At 46.1% G+C, this 12,133-nt stretch overlaps 1 protein-coding gene across 1 annotated transcript; it reads left to right on the top strand.

The window, feature by feature from the left end:
- The first annotated feature begins 491 nt into the window (after positions 1-491).
- Positions 492-11,089, top strand: TFAP2C (transcription factor AP-2 gamma). Its single transcript, XM_083873023.1, has 7 exons — positions 492-1,132; positions 2,685-3,161; positions 3,960-4,011; positions 5,537-5,759; positions 6,391-6,509; positions 7,802-7,943; positions 10,676-11,089. Exons 1-7 carry the CDS (start codon positions 1,085-1,087, stop codon positions 10,953-10,955), a joined length of 1,341 nt encoding a protein of 446 aa, XP_083729149.1. The 5' UTR covers positions 492-1,084; the 3' UTR covers positions 10,956-11,089.
- Positions 11,090-12,133: the final 1,044 nt, after the last annotated feature.

A 12,133-nucleotide genomic window follows, 5' to 3' on the forward strand; every position in this document is an offset into this window, starting at 1 on the left:
AAAAATATCACAGCAGTGGGGGAGATGGGGAACACCCGGCACTGCTCCTGCAGCCCCCCAAAAGAGCAGAGAGCTGGGGAACACCCGGCACTGCTCCTGCAGCCCCCCAAAAGAGCAGAGAGCTGGGGAACACCCGGCACTGCTCCTGCAGACCCCCAAAAAGAGCAGAGAGCTGGGGAACACCCGGCACTGCTCCTGCAGACCCCAAAAATGAGCAGAGAGATGAGGAACACCCGGCACTGCTCCTGCAGACCCCCAAAAATAATCACAGCAGTGGGGGAGATGAGGAACACCCGGCACTGCTCCCGCAGACCCCAAAAAGAGCAGAGAGCTGGGGAACACCCGGCACTGCTCCTGCAGACCCCAAAAAATATCACACCAGTAGGGGAGATGCAGAACACCCGGCACTGCTCCTGCAGCCCCAAAAAAGAGCAGAGACCTGGGGAATACCCGGCCCCAAAAACAAGCACAGCAGTGGGGGAGATTGGGAACACCCGGCACTGCTCCTGCAGCCCCAAAAAAAGAACAGAGAGCTGGGGAACACCCGGCACTGCTCCCGCAGCCCCAAAACGACCTCAGCAGTGGAGGATCCGGGGGAAAAAGCCTGTGGCGATGCCCACGCGTGAATCCTTCCCTCCGGGGCAGCCCTGGTACCCCCGGGGGGCTGCACGGGGGGGGACTGGGGCTCCGCGCCCCCCGCCCGCCCTCCGCGGGCGCGGAAAGAAGGAGGGAAGGAGTGGCTTTGGGGCTGCGCTCTCCCTCCTGAGTGGCTGCCGGCCTCGGCGCCCGAGCCATCCCTGGGGAGGAGTTAGGATAATCCTATTGCCATTAAGGGCGTCTGGGCAGGGAGGGAAAAAAAGGGGAAGGCAAAGGAAAAAAAAAAAAAAAAAAGGGAAAGAAAAAAAAAGAGAAGGCGAGTGACCGTAAGCTCGCAGGGTTAGTCCCACAGCTGCCTTCATGCCTGCCAACTGAGCTCCGTCCGGGGGGCCGCTCTCGTCCCCAGCGCCCGTGGATTTACCGCCCGTGGCGGGGGCAGAGCTGTTCCCATCGCGGCACCGCGCACCTGGGCCGGACGCTGGACGCCATGTTGTGGAAACTGGCCGATAATGTCAAGTACGAAGAGGATTGCGAGGTGAGAGGCGGCGGGGAGCAGAGCAGAGGAGAGCAGAGGAGGGGTGGCCGCTGAGGGAACCGCGGGGTTCCGTGTGGGGCTCCGCTCGCCGCCAGCGCCGGGAGAGGCGGCTGTGCCTGCCCCGGGACCCCGCTTGGCTTTTCTTACTTTTATTTTTTTATTCCTTTGAAGGCGTAAATTTTTCTCTTATTTTATTTTTTTAAATAACATTTTTTACCTTATTTTTTTTACTTTTTTTTTAAAAAAAACTTTTTTTTTTTTTTACTTTTTTTTTACCGATTTTTTTTTAAACTTTTTTGAATTAAACGGAGAGAGAGAACCGAGCTCTCATCCTGCACGGAGCGGGGCGGGATGCCGAGGGGCCGGCAGGTAGCAGCCCTGGAAAACCCTTCCTTCCCACGTTTTTCCTCCCCTCGGGAGCATCTCCCACCCTCCTCTCCCGGGTTTTGATCTCTCCGAGCTCTCCGTGTCCCCCCGGCCCCGCTGGGCTCCCGCAGCTCAGCCGCAGTTCCCCCTTCACGCTCCATTGGGGACCCCATTCACCTCTTATTAACTGGCCCTGTTATTTTAATGACCGTGAAGGCAGAAGCTGCTAAATCCCTGGATCAGCTCCGTGTAGACATTTCGGCTTTGAGCCCCGGCACTGGGGATGGGGCAGAGGCGGCACCGCGGTGTCCCCGTCGGGCAGAGCCGGGGCCCCTCGGGGCTGGTTGGGATGGGGGTACGGGGGTCCCCCATCGCTCTGGGGGCTTCACAGCCCCCCCGGCCCCGCCGCCTCCTCCCCGGCCCGGGAAACGCGGCCGCGCCTCTGATTTGAATTTTTTTTTTTTTTTCTGATTTTAATGATTGTTCTGCCGACTCGCACAAGCGGCGGGAGGGGGGTTTGCTCTGGGCTAGCCGCGCTGAGGGGAGCGGCCAGAACTGCCCTGTCACCTCTTCCCTGGGAGCGGGGCCGATTCCTTTCTCCAATGGCCTTAAAACCCCAAACTCCCTGAGCTGGAGCGGGGCCGATTCCTAAAAACCCCAAACTCCCTCAGCCGGGAGTGGGGCTTATTCCCTCCTCCAAACGCCCTAAAAACCCCAAACTCCCTGAGCCGGGAGCGGGGCCGATTCCCTCCTCCAAGCACCTTTAAATCCCCAAACTCCCTCAGCCGGGAGCGGGGCTGATTTTTTCCTCCAAACGCCCTAAAAACCCCCAAACTCCTTGAGCCGGGAGCTGAGGGCGCCTTTCCCTGTCCCCTCTCCTTTCCCATTTCCACCACCGCGTGTCCCCCGAGCCCTCTAGGGCCATCCCCTGTCCCCCGAGCCCTCTGAGGGCCATCCCCTGTCCCCCGAGCCCTCTGAGGCCACCTCGCTGTCCCCTGATCCCTCTGAGGCGACCCCTCTGTCCCCTGATCCCTCTAGGGCCATCCCCTGTCCCCTGATCCCTCTGAGGGCCATCCTCTGTCCCCTGAGGCCACCCCGTGTCCCCCGAGCCCTCTGAGGCCATCCCCTGTCCCCCGATCTCTCTGACGGCCACCCCCCTGTCCCCCCACCCCTGTGTCCCTTCCAGGACCGGCACGATGGGAGCAGCAACGGGAACCCGCGGCTGCCTCACCTGTCGGCCGTCAGCCAGCACCTGTACAGCCCGGCCCCGCCGCTCTCGCACTCGGGCGCCTCAGACTTCCAGCCGCCCTATTTCCCGCCCCCGTACCAGCCGCTGCCTTACTCCCAGTCCAGCGATCCTTACTCGCACCTCGGGGACCCTTTCTCCATCAACCCCCTGCACCAGCCGCCGCCGCCGCCGCCCAGCCAGCAGCAGAGCGCTTGGCCCAACCGGCAGGGCCAGGAGCCGGCGGGGCTGGCCCCGCACGCCCGCCCCGGCCTGGTGCCGCATCTCTCGGCGCTGGAGAGCGGCTCTGCCGGCGGCCGCAGGGAGACTTTCCGCCGCTCCGAGCTGCTGCTGCCCCACGGGCACGGGTTGGATGCCTCGGCGTTGGCCGATAATCTGGGCTTGCATGATATGGCTCATCAGATGGAGGAGGTGCAGGTAAGGAGGGTCTTGATCCCCCCTTTTGGCCAGGTGGGACAGGCCCCGTGTGCTTCTGCACGTCCCATCCTTGTCCCTGCAGAGAAATCTGCGTTTTCTCCCCTTCTGCACATCCTGTCTCCTCTTCTGCACGTCCCATCCCCGTTCTGCAAAGAAATCCTCATTTTCTCCCCTTCTGCGCATCCCATCCTTGTCCCCTGCAGAGAAATCCTCATTTTCTCCCCTTCTGCACATTCCATCCCTGTCCCTTCAGAGAAATCTGCGTTTTCTCCCCTTCTGCACGTCCCATCCCTGTCCCTACAGAAAAATCCTCATTTTATCCCCTTCAGCACGTCCCATCCTTGTCCCTTGCAGAGAAATCTTCATTTTCTCCCCTTCTGCACGTCCCATCTCCCCTTCTGTCCGTCCTATCCCAGTCCCTGCAAAAAAATCCTAATTTTCTCCCCTTCTGCACATCCCATCCTCGTCTGTATAGAGAAATCTTCGTTTTCTCCCCTTCTGCACATCCCATCCCTGTCCCTGCAGAAAAATCCTAATTTTCTCCCCTTCTGCACATCCCATCCTCGTCTGTATAGAGAAATCTTCGTTTTCTCCCCTTCTGCACATCCCATCCCAGTCCCTGCAGAAAAATCTTAATTTTTTCCCTTTTTGCACGTCCCATCCCCGTAGGAAAATCCTCATTTTCTCCCCTCAGGATGCGGGTGCGCGGGGAGAGAGGGGTTGGATTTCCCAAAAGCTTTTTTTTTGTCCCCTCTCAGCTCTTCCAGGTGTGAAACTTTCTCCCCTTTCTCTTTGCAGAATGTGGAAGACCAACACTTACTAATGCACGACCAGACAGTCATTAGAAAAGGTCAGTAAAGGTGGCACCCGCAGTTTTTACTTTCCCTTGTCAAATAATTCTTTATTTTTATAAAACACCGAGGAGATTTTTATTCCACTCTCTTGTCGCTGGATTTTTTTTCTGTCCCAGAGAAGGACAAAGTGCCCCGGGGTGTGAGATTCCTCCGGGGACACGATTGTCGCCCCTCCTTGTGCTCTTGTGTTGTGGCTTTAATCGAAACCAGGACCTTGAACCGATTTTAATCTTTCCTGAAATATGTCTGTGAAGTGACACGGGGCTTTTCTTTTGTTTGTTTGGGTTTTTTTGTTGTTCCTAACACTCGAAGACAGTTTTTTTTTTCCCTCTTTTTTTTTTTTTTTTTCCAATTTTTTTTTTTTTTTTGTTGGTTTTTTTTTTGTTTTGTTTTTTTTTCAACTTGTTTGCAAGACTTGAGAAAAGGCTGAGCTCTCTGGCAGAAGACTGTTTGCCTTTATCTTAATCGAAATTGGTTTGTAGCTGAGGTTTTGAGGAAGGAGGAAGACGTATTGACTCAATTTACAGTAATTTAGAGCTTTTTTTTTTTCCTTGCTTTTGTTTTTAAACAAATTCGCGCTCTTAAAAAAAAAAAATAAAAAAAAAATCAGAAATTTTCCTTCTGAAGACTTCAAACAAATCTCTTAACTGAGGAAAAGCAGGAGTGTGTGTCAGAGCGCTGATTGCTGCCTTTAGCTCATGGGAGAATAATTTCGCTGTCAGATGCACCACTGACAAATCTTCCCCCTCGAGGGGGAACCTCGGCGCTTTAACCCTTTCTCTGGCTGAACTGGGCCAGGGGATAGCGAAGCTGCATCTGTGGTTTGCTCCTCGCAGAGCCTTTTTTGTTTTCTCCCTCCTCACCTCGAGGCTGGAGCTCTTAACGAGGAGCAGCAGCTCCTTTACTTTCGCTTCTCCCCTGGGCTGTCCCTTCTCCGCCGTAGGAATTTGTTTGGGATTAAATTCCAAAGGCGGTTTCTTAAATCTGCGTGTGCGAGGTGGAAGATGAAGCCCAGCAGGAGCTGGGAGGTTTCTCCCTGCCCTGCCTTGGGAAAAGAGTTGTTGTGGCAGGAGCTCTGGAGGATGCTAATTTGGAGTTTTTTGTGAGAGCAGCTTTGCTGCTTTGTGGGGTTTGTGTGTGCCTTGAACAGCATTCTCAGGGTCAGGGTTAAGGTTAAAAAAAAATATATATATAAAATATGTTATATATAAATTTTATATATATATATGTATTTATTTGTTGTGTTCAGCAGCTCCTTTTGCAATCCAGTGGCAAAATCCAACTAGGAATTGTTTGGAATCCAACTAGGAATTGTCAGGAATAGTTTTGTGGCCCTTTGGCTCCCTGAGCTGCAGAAGGATGCTGAGCACAGGGGGGACACCAGTGTCCTGAGCATTTAACACCAAACAAACCCCCCCTCTGATCCATCTCCTTTTTACAGCCAGAAAACTCACTAAACCGCTTCCTATTTATTTCCCCCCTTTTCATAAAAACACCTGCTCTCCTTCCTGCCACCCACAGGTCCCATCTCCCTAACGAAAAACAGCGCTCTGAGCCTGCCCTGCCAAAAGGACGGCTTGATTGGGGTGGTGATAAACCCCAACGAGGTTTTCTGCTCCGTCCCGGGCCGGCTCTCCCTGCTCAGCTCCACCTCCAAGTACAAGGTGACGGTGGCAGAGGTGCAGAGGAGGCTCTCACCCCCAGAGTGTCTCAATGCCTCCCTGCTAGGAGGAGTCCTCAGGAGGTAGGATGGTTCTTCTCCCTGCCTACCCCTCTGTGTTCCCCCAGTTTTTGTGTTTTCTGTGTTTTCCCCCCGGTGTTTGTGTTTTTTCCCCATGTTGTGCCGTGTGTGAGCAGCGAGTCCTCGATTTTTGTGACACCCGGCGATGCTGAATCTTAACAGGGCTTTGGAAATAAAATTTCTTTGCACTTCTGCTGCCTCTGGAGAGGTGTTATTAACAGCTCTGACAACTATTCTCGTTCTCTGTTCAGAGCTGAGGTTTTGTCTCAAAACCAGCACATTCTGATTCACAAGACCCTGTGGAATTATTTCTTTTATTAACTCTCATACTCCTGATTAATCATAACAAGGACATTTTCTACATCTTCTTTTTTTTTGCATACATTTAATTTGGCTTGTGACCATTCTACACCCATTGGTTTCAGTGGTGCAGTTTGAAATATTTTGATTTTGACCTGCTGTGTTTGAAATAGAGCATTTAAAAAAGTAGGTCACTTGAAAAGAGCCTGTTTTTTATCTTCTCCCCACCCCAGCAGAACCCTATTGAATGTCAGTAACTGGAATTTCTCATCCTAAAAAGAAGTGTTCCCTGAAGATAAATAAGAGGTTTTTTTTTTTCCTCTTTTAATTACAGAGCCAAATCTAAAAACGGTGGCAGATCATTAAGGGAAAAACTGGATAAAATTGGCTTGAATCTTCCTGCTGGCAGAAGGAAAGCTGCAAATGTGACACTATTGACATCTTTGGTGGAAGGTCAGTCCCCTGAGAGTGTCTTAAAAATAAACTTTCTCTCTTTATGCACAGCTTTTATCCTCTGGGCAAAGCATGGAAAGCTTAGAAAGTCCCTGAAAGTGATGTGGGGTAAAAAAAAAACCCAAATATTTGTTTGTTTTAAAGGGATCATGATGAGGATGTTGCAGTGCTGCTTTTGAGGGTCTTTTCTCTCCCTTGTGAGCCCTGCTGACACAAACCCAGCTCCTCCTGCTCCCAGGGATGCAGAATTCCTCCCTGCCAGGATGTGCCAAAGGCACCTTTGTCCACTCCATCTCCTGAGGCTTGTTTTGGGTTTTGCAGACAAGGCAAAAAGGGATGAAACTCCTCACATTCAAGTGGTTTTGATTCCTTGTTGGGAAACTTTGGGACTCTGGGACCAGCTGAGTGCAGTCCTGCCCTACCTCAGAAGCTTTGCTAATAAACAAGCTTATTAAAGTGAGATTTATGGCCCTGGACTTCCTGCTAGGAAACTGGAGCCCCTTTAATCTGTGCCATGTTCTGTGGACCCTCTGTCAGGGAAGCTGACCCGAAGGGTGTGTAAATATGGACGTGTGTGGTTTACATTTGGTGTTCCTGTTCCCAGCAGCTCCTGGAAGTGGCAGGGTTTAATGGGAATAGAAGCAGCAGCTGAAATGAAAAGAAAAAAATGATCTAACAATACTTTCCTGCTGTTTAAAAATGCATTTTAAACTTGGATTTAAAAGCTTTCTTTGGAAGTTTCAGAGAGCTGATGAGTGTGCACATGTACACACAGGCACACTGCACTGATCACATCAATCCTCTTTTATTTTAAGCCTGATCAAATTGTTTTAATGGAAAAAAAATGTGGCCTGGTTGTACACTTTGCAGTTTGGTTTTCTGACTGAAAATTCTTATGAAAAAATATTTCAAAAGAAGAGTAAACTGAAAACTTTTATTGTGATGTGGGTTTTAGTTGGCAGATATTTTTTAAATATCAGTGAACAGTTGGATCTTGACTGAATCGTGTTCTTTGCTGTGCAGTTATTCTGGAGAGAGACAGGAATTTTTCTTTCTAGTATAAAAGCAAGAGAATTCTTTTTTTGTAGCAGTCACCCTCTGTAAATCTCTTTTTTTCTTGATACAAACTTACAAAGAACCATCACTTAAAAATGATAATGAGTGATAAAATGACATCCCTTTCCAAAGCAGAAATACACTTCAAAAATCCAAATTTTTTCCTTAATATCCTCGATTTCCATCCAATAAATGATATTATCCAATTCACCAAGCTCTCCCTTTCCCCCACCCAGGTGAAGCTGTGCATCTTGCCCGTGACTTTGGCTACGTGTGTGAGACAGAATTTCCTTCCAAAGCAGTGGCTGAATATTTGACCAGACCACACATGGGCCGCAACGAAATGGCCAACAGGAAGAACATGCTCCTTGCTGCAAAGTAAGTTTTCCAGCTTGGATTTTAGTCCTTCTCTCTCTTTTTGAACGTGTTTTTTGTCTGACTTGTGACTGTCTGTGTCTGGGGGATAGTTTGGCGGATTTTTGTGTGTAATTTTAATTAGGGAGATGAAGCAATTCTTTTTTTTATATTTGGTTTTGGTTCGGATTCAGCTGTGGAAGCAGTTCTATTTTAGTCTGAACCAATAATAAGGGTAACAAGCCTGTAGGTAACTAAAGCAGCTTGGACCAGTTCTGTTCAACTGCAGGAATAAACTTTCAGGAAAAGTCCCACACCAGGACAGCCCTGAGGTGTGACAGGGACAAGGATGTGAAGATCAGAGCTGGGAATGTGGGCAGGGTCAGGACTGGAGCAAGGAGAGCTCCTGTGTCCTCACAGCTGAATTTGGCAGCAGCTCCCAGCTTTCCCCTGGGACTCAGGAGCTGCTGGAGAGTCCCTTTTCCCCTGTTGTGGCTGGAGATTTTTATAGTTCACTGGAAGCATCCTTTGGTAGGTGTGGAAAGTCCCTGTGCTTCAGCAAATCCCTGTGACAAACCCGGGGGAAGGAGACGAGCTTTGTTCTGGCTGTTGTGCAGACACCTGTGAATAAACCCTGTCCTGAGCAGGTCCCTGGGAGGAAATACCTGAGTTAACCTTATCTAAAACTGCTGTTTGGAGTGCTCAGCTTTCCCCTTTCCCCTGCTGAGCTCCTCTCCCAGGTTTAACAGCTTCAGTTCATGCTTTGTTCTGCTCTGAGCTGTTTTCTGGTCTGGGGTCAATGTAATTTTTTGGTTTTGACAGCACCTTCCACCTGCAGAGGAGCTGAGAAAAACCTGCCTGAACGGCTGAGAAAGTTGCCCTGACTTTGTGCTCACAAACACACCCCTGGTGTTCAATCCATGCAGCCTTCCTTTAAAAGAGATCATCCTTTACAAGAACAAATCTCTTAAAATTTTAGAAATCTAGAAATCCAGTCTCCCTTGCCCATAGCTCATACATTATGCTAATTTTTCCTGAGCACTCCTCCTCCTCCTCCTGAGCATTTTCACTATTGGCATTGTTGCTGGCACTAATAAAAACCCTCTGGAAGACTTGAGAAATTCTGATAAAGTGATGGTTCTGTTAGGATTGCTCAGCTCCTGTGAAATCCCTTCAAAGGGGGACAGATTTACAAGCAAGCAAACAACATATGCTGGAGCATTATTAGGCACTCGTGTTTTGCCAGGCATATGTGTGAGTGTTTGCAGGATCAGGGCCTCAGCCTCCCCGACATGTACATGGAATACACACAACTCAATTAAATCATCTCCTCTTCAGCTGCTCCAGCCTTCCTGAACCGCTTCAGCTGCAGCTGGGAAAGTTCTCAGAGAAACCAGCACTGAATTCCCACTCCCCACTTCAAATCTGGAGCAAACGATGCAGAGCCAGAGAAATTATTTTGCAGAGCGTTTTGTTTTTGTTTTTTTTTTTTTTTTTGTGCTGGGGATGCAACACAAGGCTGGTCAGGAAGTGGTGCTCATAAACAGAAATCTAAAATTCTATTCTCCCTTTTCTATAGTTTTAACATAATGCTGATTTTTTTTCTTTAATTTTAGATTAAATTTCTCATAGTTGCTGCACTTACACCAAATATCTGATGCAAATCTATTCTTCCTTCTATAGTTTGAACATGATGCTGATTTTTTTTATTTTTTCTTTAATTTTAGACTAAATTTCTCGTAGTTGCTGCATATATGCCAAATATCTGATGGAACTCTATTCTCCCTTCTCTGTAGTTTAAACATAATGCTGATTTTTTTATTTTTTTTCTTTAATTTTAGATAGTTGCTGCACTTATGCCAAATATCTGATGCAAATCTATTCTCTATAATTTGAACATGATGCTGACTTTTTTTTGATTTAATTTTAGGTTGAATTTCCCATAGTTGCTACACACATGCCAAATATCTGATGCAAATCTATTCTCCCTTCTCTGTAGTTTAAACATAATGCTGATTTTTTTATTTTTTTCTTTAATCTTAGATAGTTGCTGCACTTATGCCAAATATCTGATGGAATTCTATTCTCCCTTCTCTATAGTTTGAACATGATGCTGAATTTTTTTATTTTTACTTTAATTTTAGATTAAATTTGCTGCACTTATGCCAAATATCTGATGCAAATCTATTCTCTTTTGCCTATAGTTTGAACATAATGCTGATTTTTTTTTATTTTTACTTTAATTTTAGATTAAATTTGCTGCACTTATGCCAAATATCTGATGCAAATCTATTCTCCTTTGCCTATAGTTTGAACATAATGCTGATTTTTTTTTATTTTTACTTTAATTTTAGATAGTTGCTGCACTTATGCCAAATATCTGATTCAAATCTATTCTCCCTTCTCTATAGTTTGAACATGATGCTGATTTTTTTATTTTTTCTTTAATCTTAGATAGTTGCTGCACTTATGCCAAATATCTGATGCAAATCTATTCTCCTCTATAGTTTGTACATGATGCTGACTTTTTTTTTCTTTCATTTTAGATTGAATTTCTTATAGTTGCTGCACTTACGCCAAATATCTGATGGAAATTCCTTGGGGGGTTTTTTGGGAATTTTTTTTGTGTGTTTTTTTTTGTTTTTGTTTTGTTTGTTTGTTTGTTTGTTTGTTTGTTTGTTTGTTTTGCAAGGTATAAAATAACCACCTTTTTTTTTTTTTTTTTTTTTTTTTTTTTTTTTCCATGTGTATCACAGGCAGATCTGCAAAGAATTCACAGACCTCCTGACTCAGGACAGAACTCCTCTTGGAAACACGAGGCCCAGCCCCATCTTGGACCCTGGCATCCAGGGCTGCTTGACTCATTTCAGCCTGATCACACACGGCTTTGGGAGCGCTGCCATCTGTGCTGCCATGACATCCGTCCAGAACTACCTAAATGAGGCGTTAAAAATAGCAGACAAGTCCTACATGAACGCCGAGAGCCCCGCAGAGACCAACAAAACCATTGACAAAATGGACAAGCACAGGAAGTAAAAAGGAGAAAAAAAAAAAAAACCAGACTTTGCCCCCCACTTTTCTTCCTCCTACACACAGACTTGAGATGATCTTGCCAGGGGGAATATTGAGATTTGGGTGGGTTTTTTCTTTTTTTTTTTTTTTTTTTTTTTTTTTAAGAAATAAGGGTAAAAAAAAGTGGGAGAGGAACAAAAAAAAAAAAATTAAAAAATCCTTGAGGATCTTCACTCCTTCACTGGATCCATGAGACAAGTCTGGCTAAAAGCTGCAGTATCCCTGTTGTGTGTGGAAGCAATTTTTACCTGAAGATAAGTACTTGGGACAAGTGTATCAAATTCTTTGCTGTAAAAGTGGTGCTATAAAGGGGGGTTTGATGGAATTATACAAAGAGATTTATTTAGATTCCTTTCCCACATCTCAGTGTCTGATGGGGTGACCAGTTTCACATGTAGGTTTTTTTTTTAAGAGACAGATTTTTAGATGATGGAAGAGCCTGTTCTGCTCTCTGAGATGATTTCAGGGGTTCGTTCTCTCAAAATGCAACAGTAAAACAACAAAAAAAATCAGTATTAAACATTGGTATAGAGATTTATGTGCATTAAATTCTTTTTTTTTTATGAACACCTGAAAATAGTAAAATTATTCTGTGGGGTTGGTTTTTTTTGCAATTTTTTTTTGTTTGTTTTGTTTTGTTTTGTTTTTCTTTATATTCAGATTAACATAGGACAGTCCTAAAATCCTCCTAGACTTAAGGTGGCATTTGACATGCTTGTTTTTTTACAGAAATATTCAGGCTTTTAAGAACTGCAGTGCAATGTTGGCTCGCAGTTTTGTATTATCTTGGTAATTTTTTTTAACGAGGACTAGTTCAAAATGAAAAAAAGACTTTTAGGAAATTCACTTTCTGTGTCTAAGGATATTGCAGCTTTATTCACATATTTATATTGTCTTTGTTTTTAAATTTGGGGGGGAAACTTGAAAGAATAGGCACATAACTTTTTTTTTTTTTTAATTTTTTTTTTGCCTACTAAGGCCAAAAAAATACTTCCAGGGAGGCTTTATGTGTATTAAGGGAAGCAGTGTGTTGAATGTAAATATTTATTTATGTGTAATTTAATCGGATTTGTAAATACTGGTGAACTTTTTAATACTTTTTTTTATAAATGGGTTTCAAATTTTAATTTTTTTGGTAAGTA

The sequence above is a fragment of the Zosterops lateralis genome (assembly GCF_965231275.1).
Source record: "Zosterops lateralis genome assembly, chromosome: 16".
NCBI classification, from domain to species: domain Eukaryota; kingdom Metazoa; phylum Chordata; class Aves; order Passeriformes; family Zosteropidae; genus Zosterops; species Zosterops lateralis.

What these genes read in the sequence shown, in the direction of transcription:
- TFAP2C (XM_083873023.1), top strand. Translation starts at nt 1,085, where the DNA reads ATGTTGTGGAAACTGGCCGATAATGTCAAGTACGAAGAGGATTGCGAG. An exon ending in CCAGACAGTCATTAGAAAAG is followed by an intron (nt 4,012 to 5,536) that starts GTCAGTAAAGGT and finishes TGCCACCCACAG; the next exon opens with GTCCCATCTCCCTAACGAAA. An exon ending in ATTGACATCTTTGGTGGAAG is followed by an intron (nt 6,510 to 7,801) that starts GTCAGTCCCCTG and finishes TCCCCCACCCAG; the next exon opens with GTGAAGCTGTGCATCTTGCC.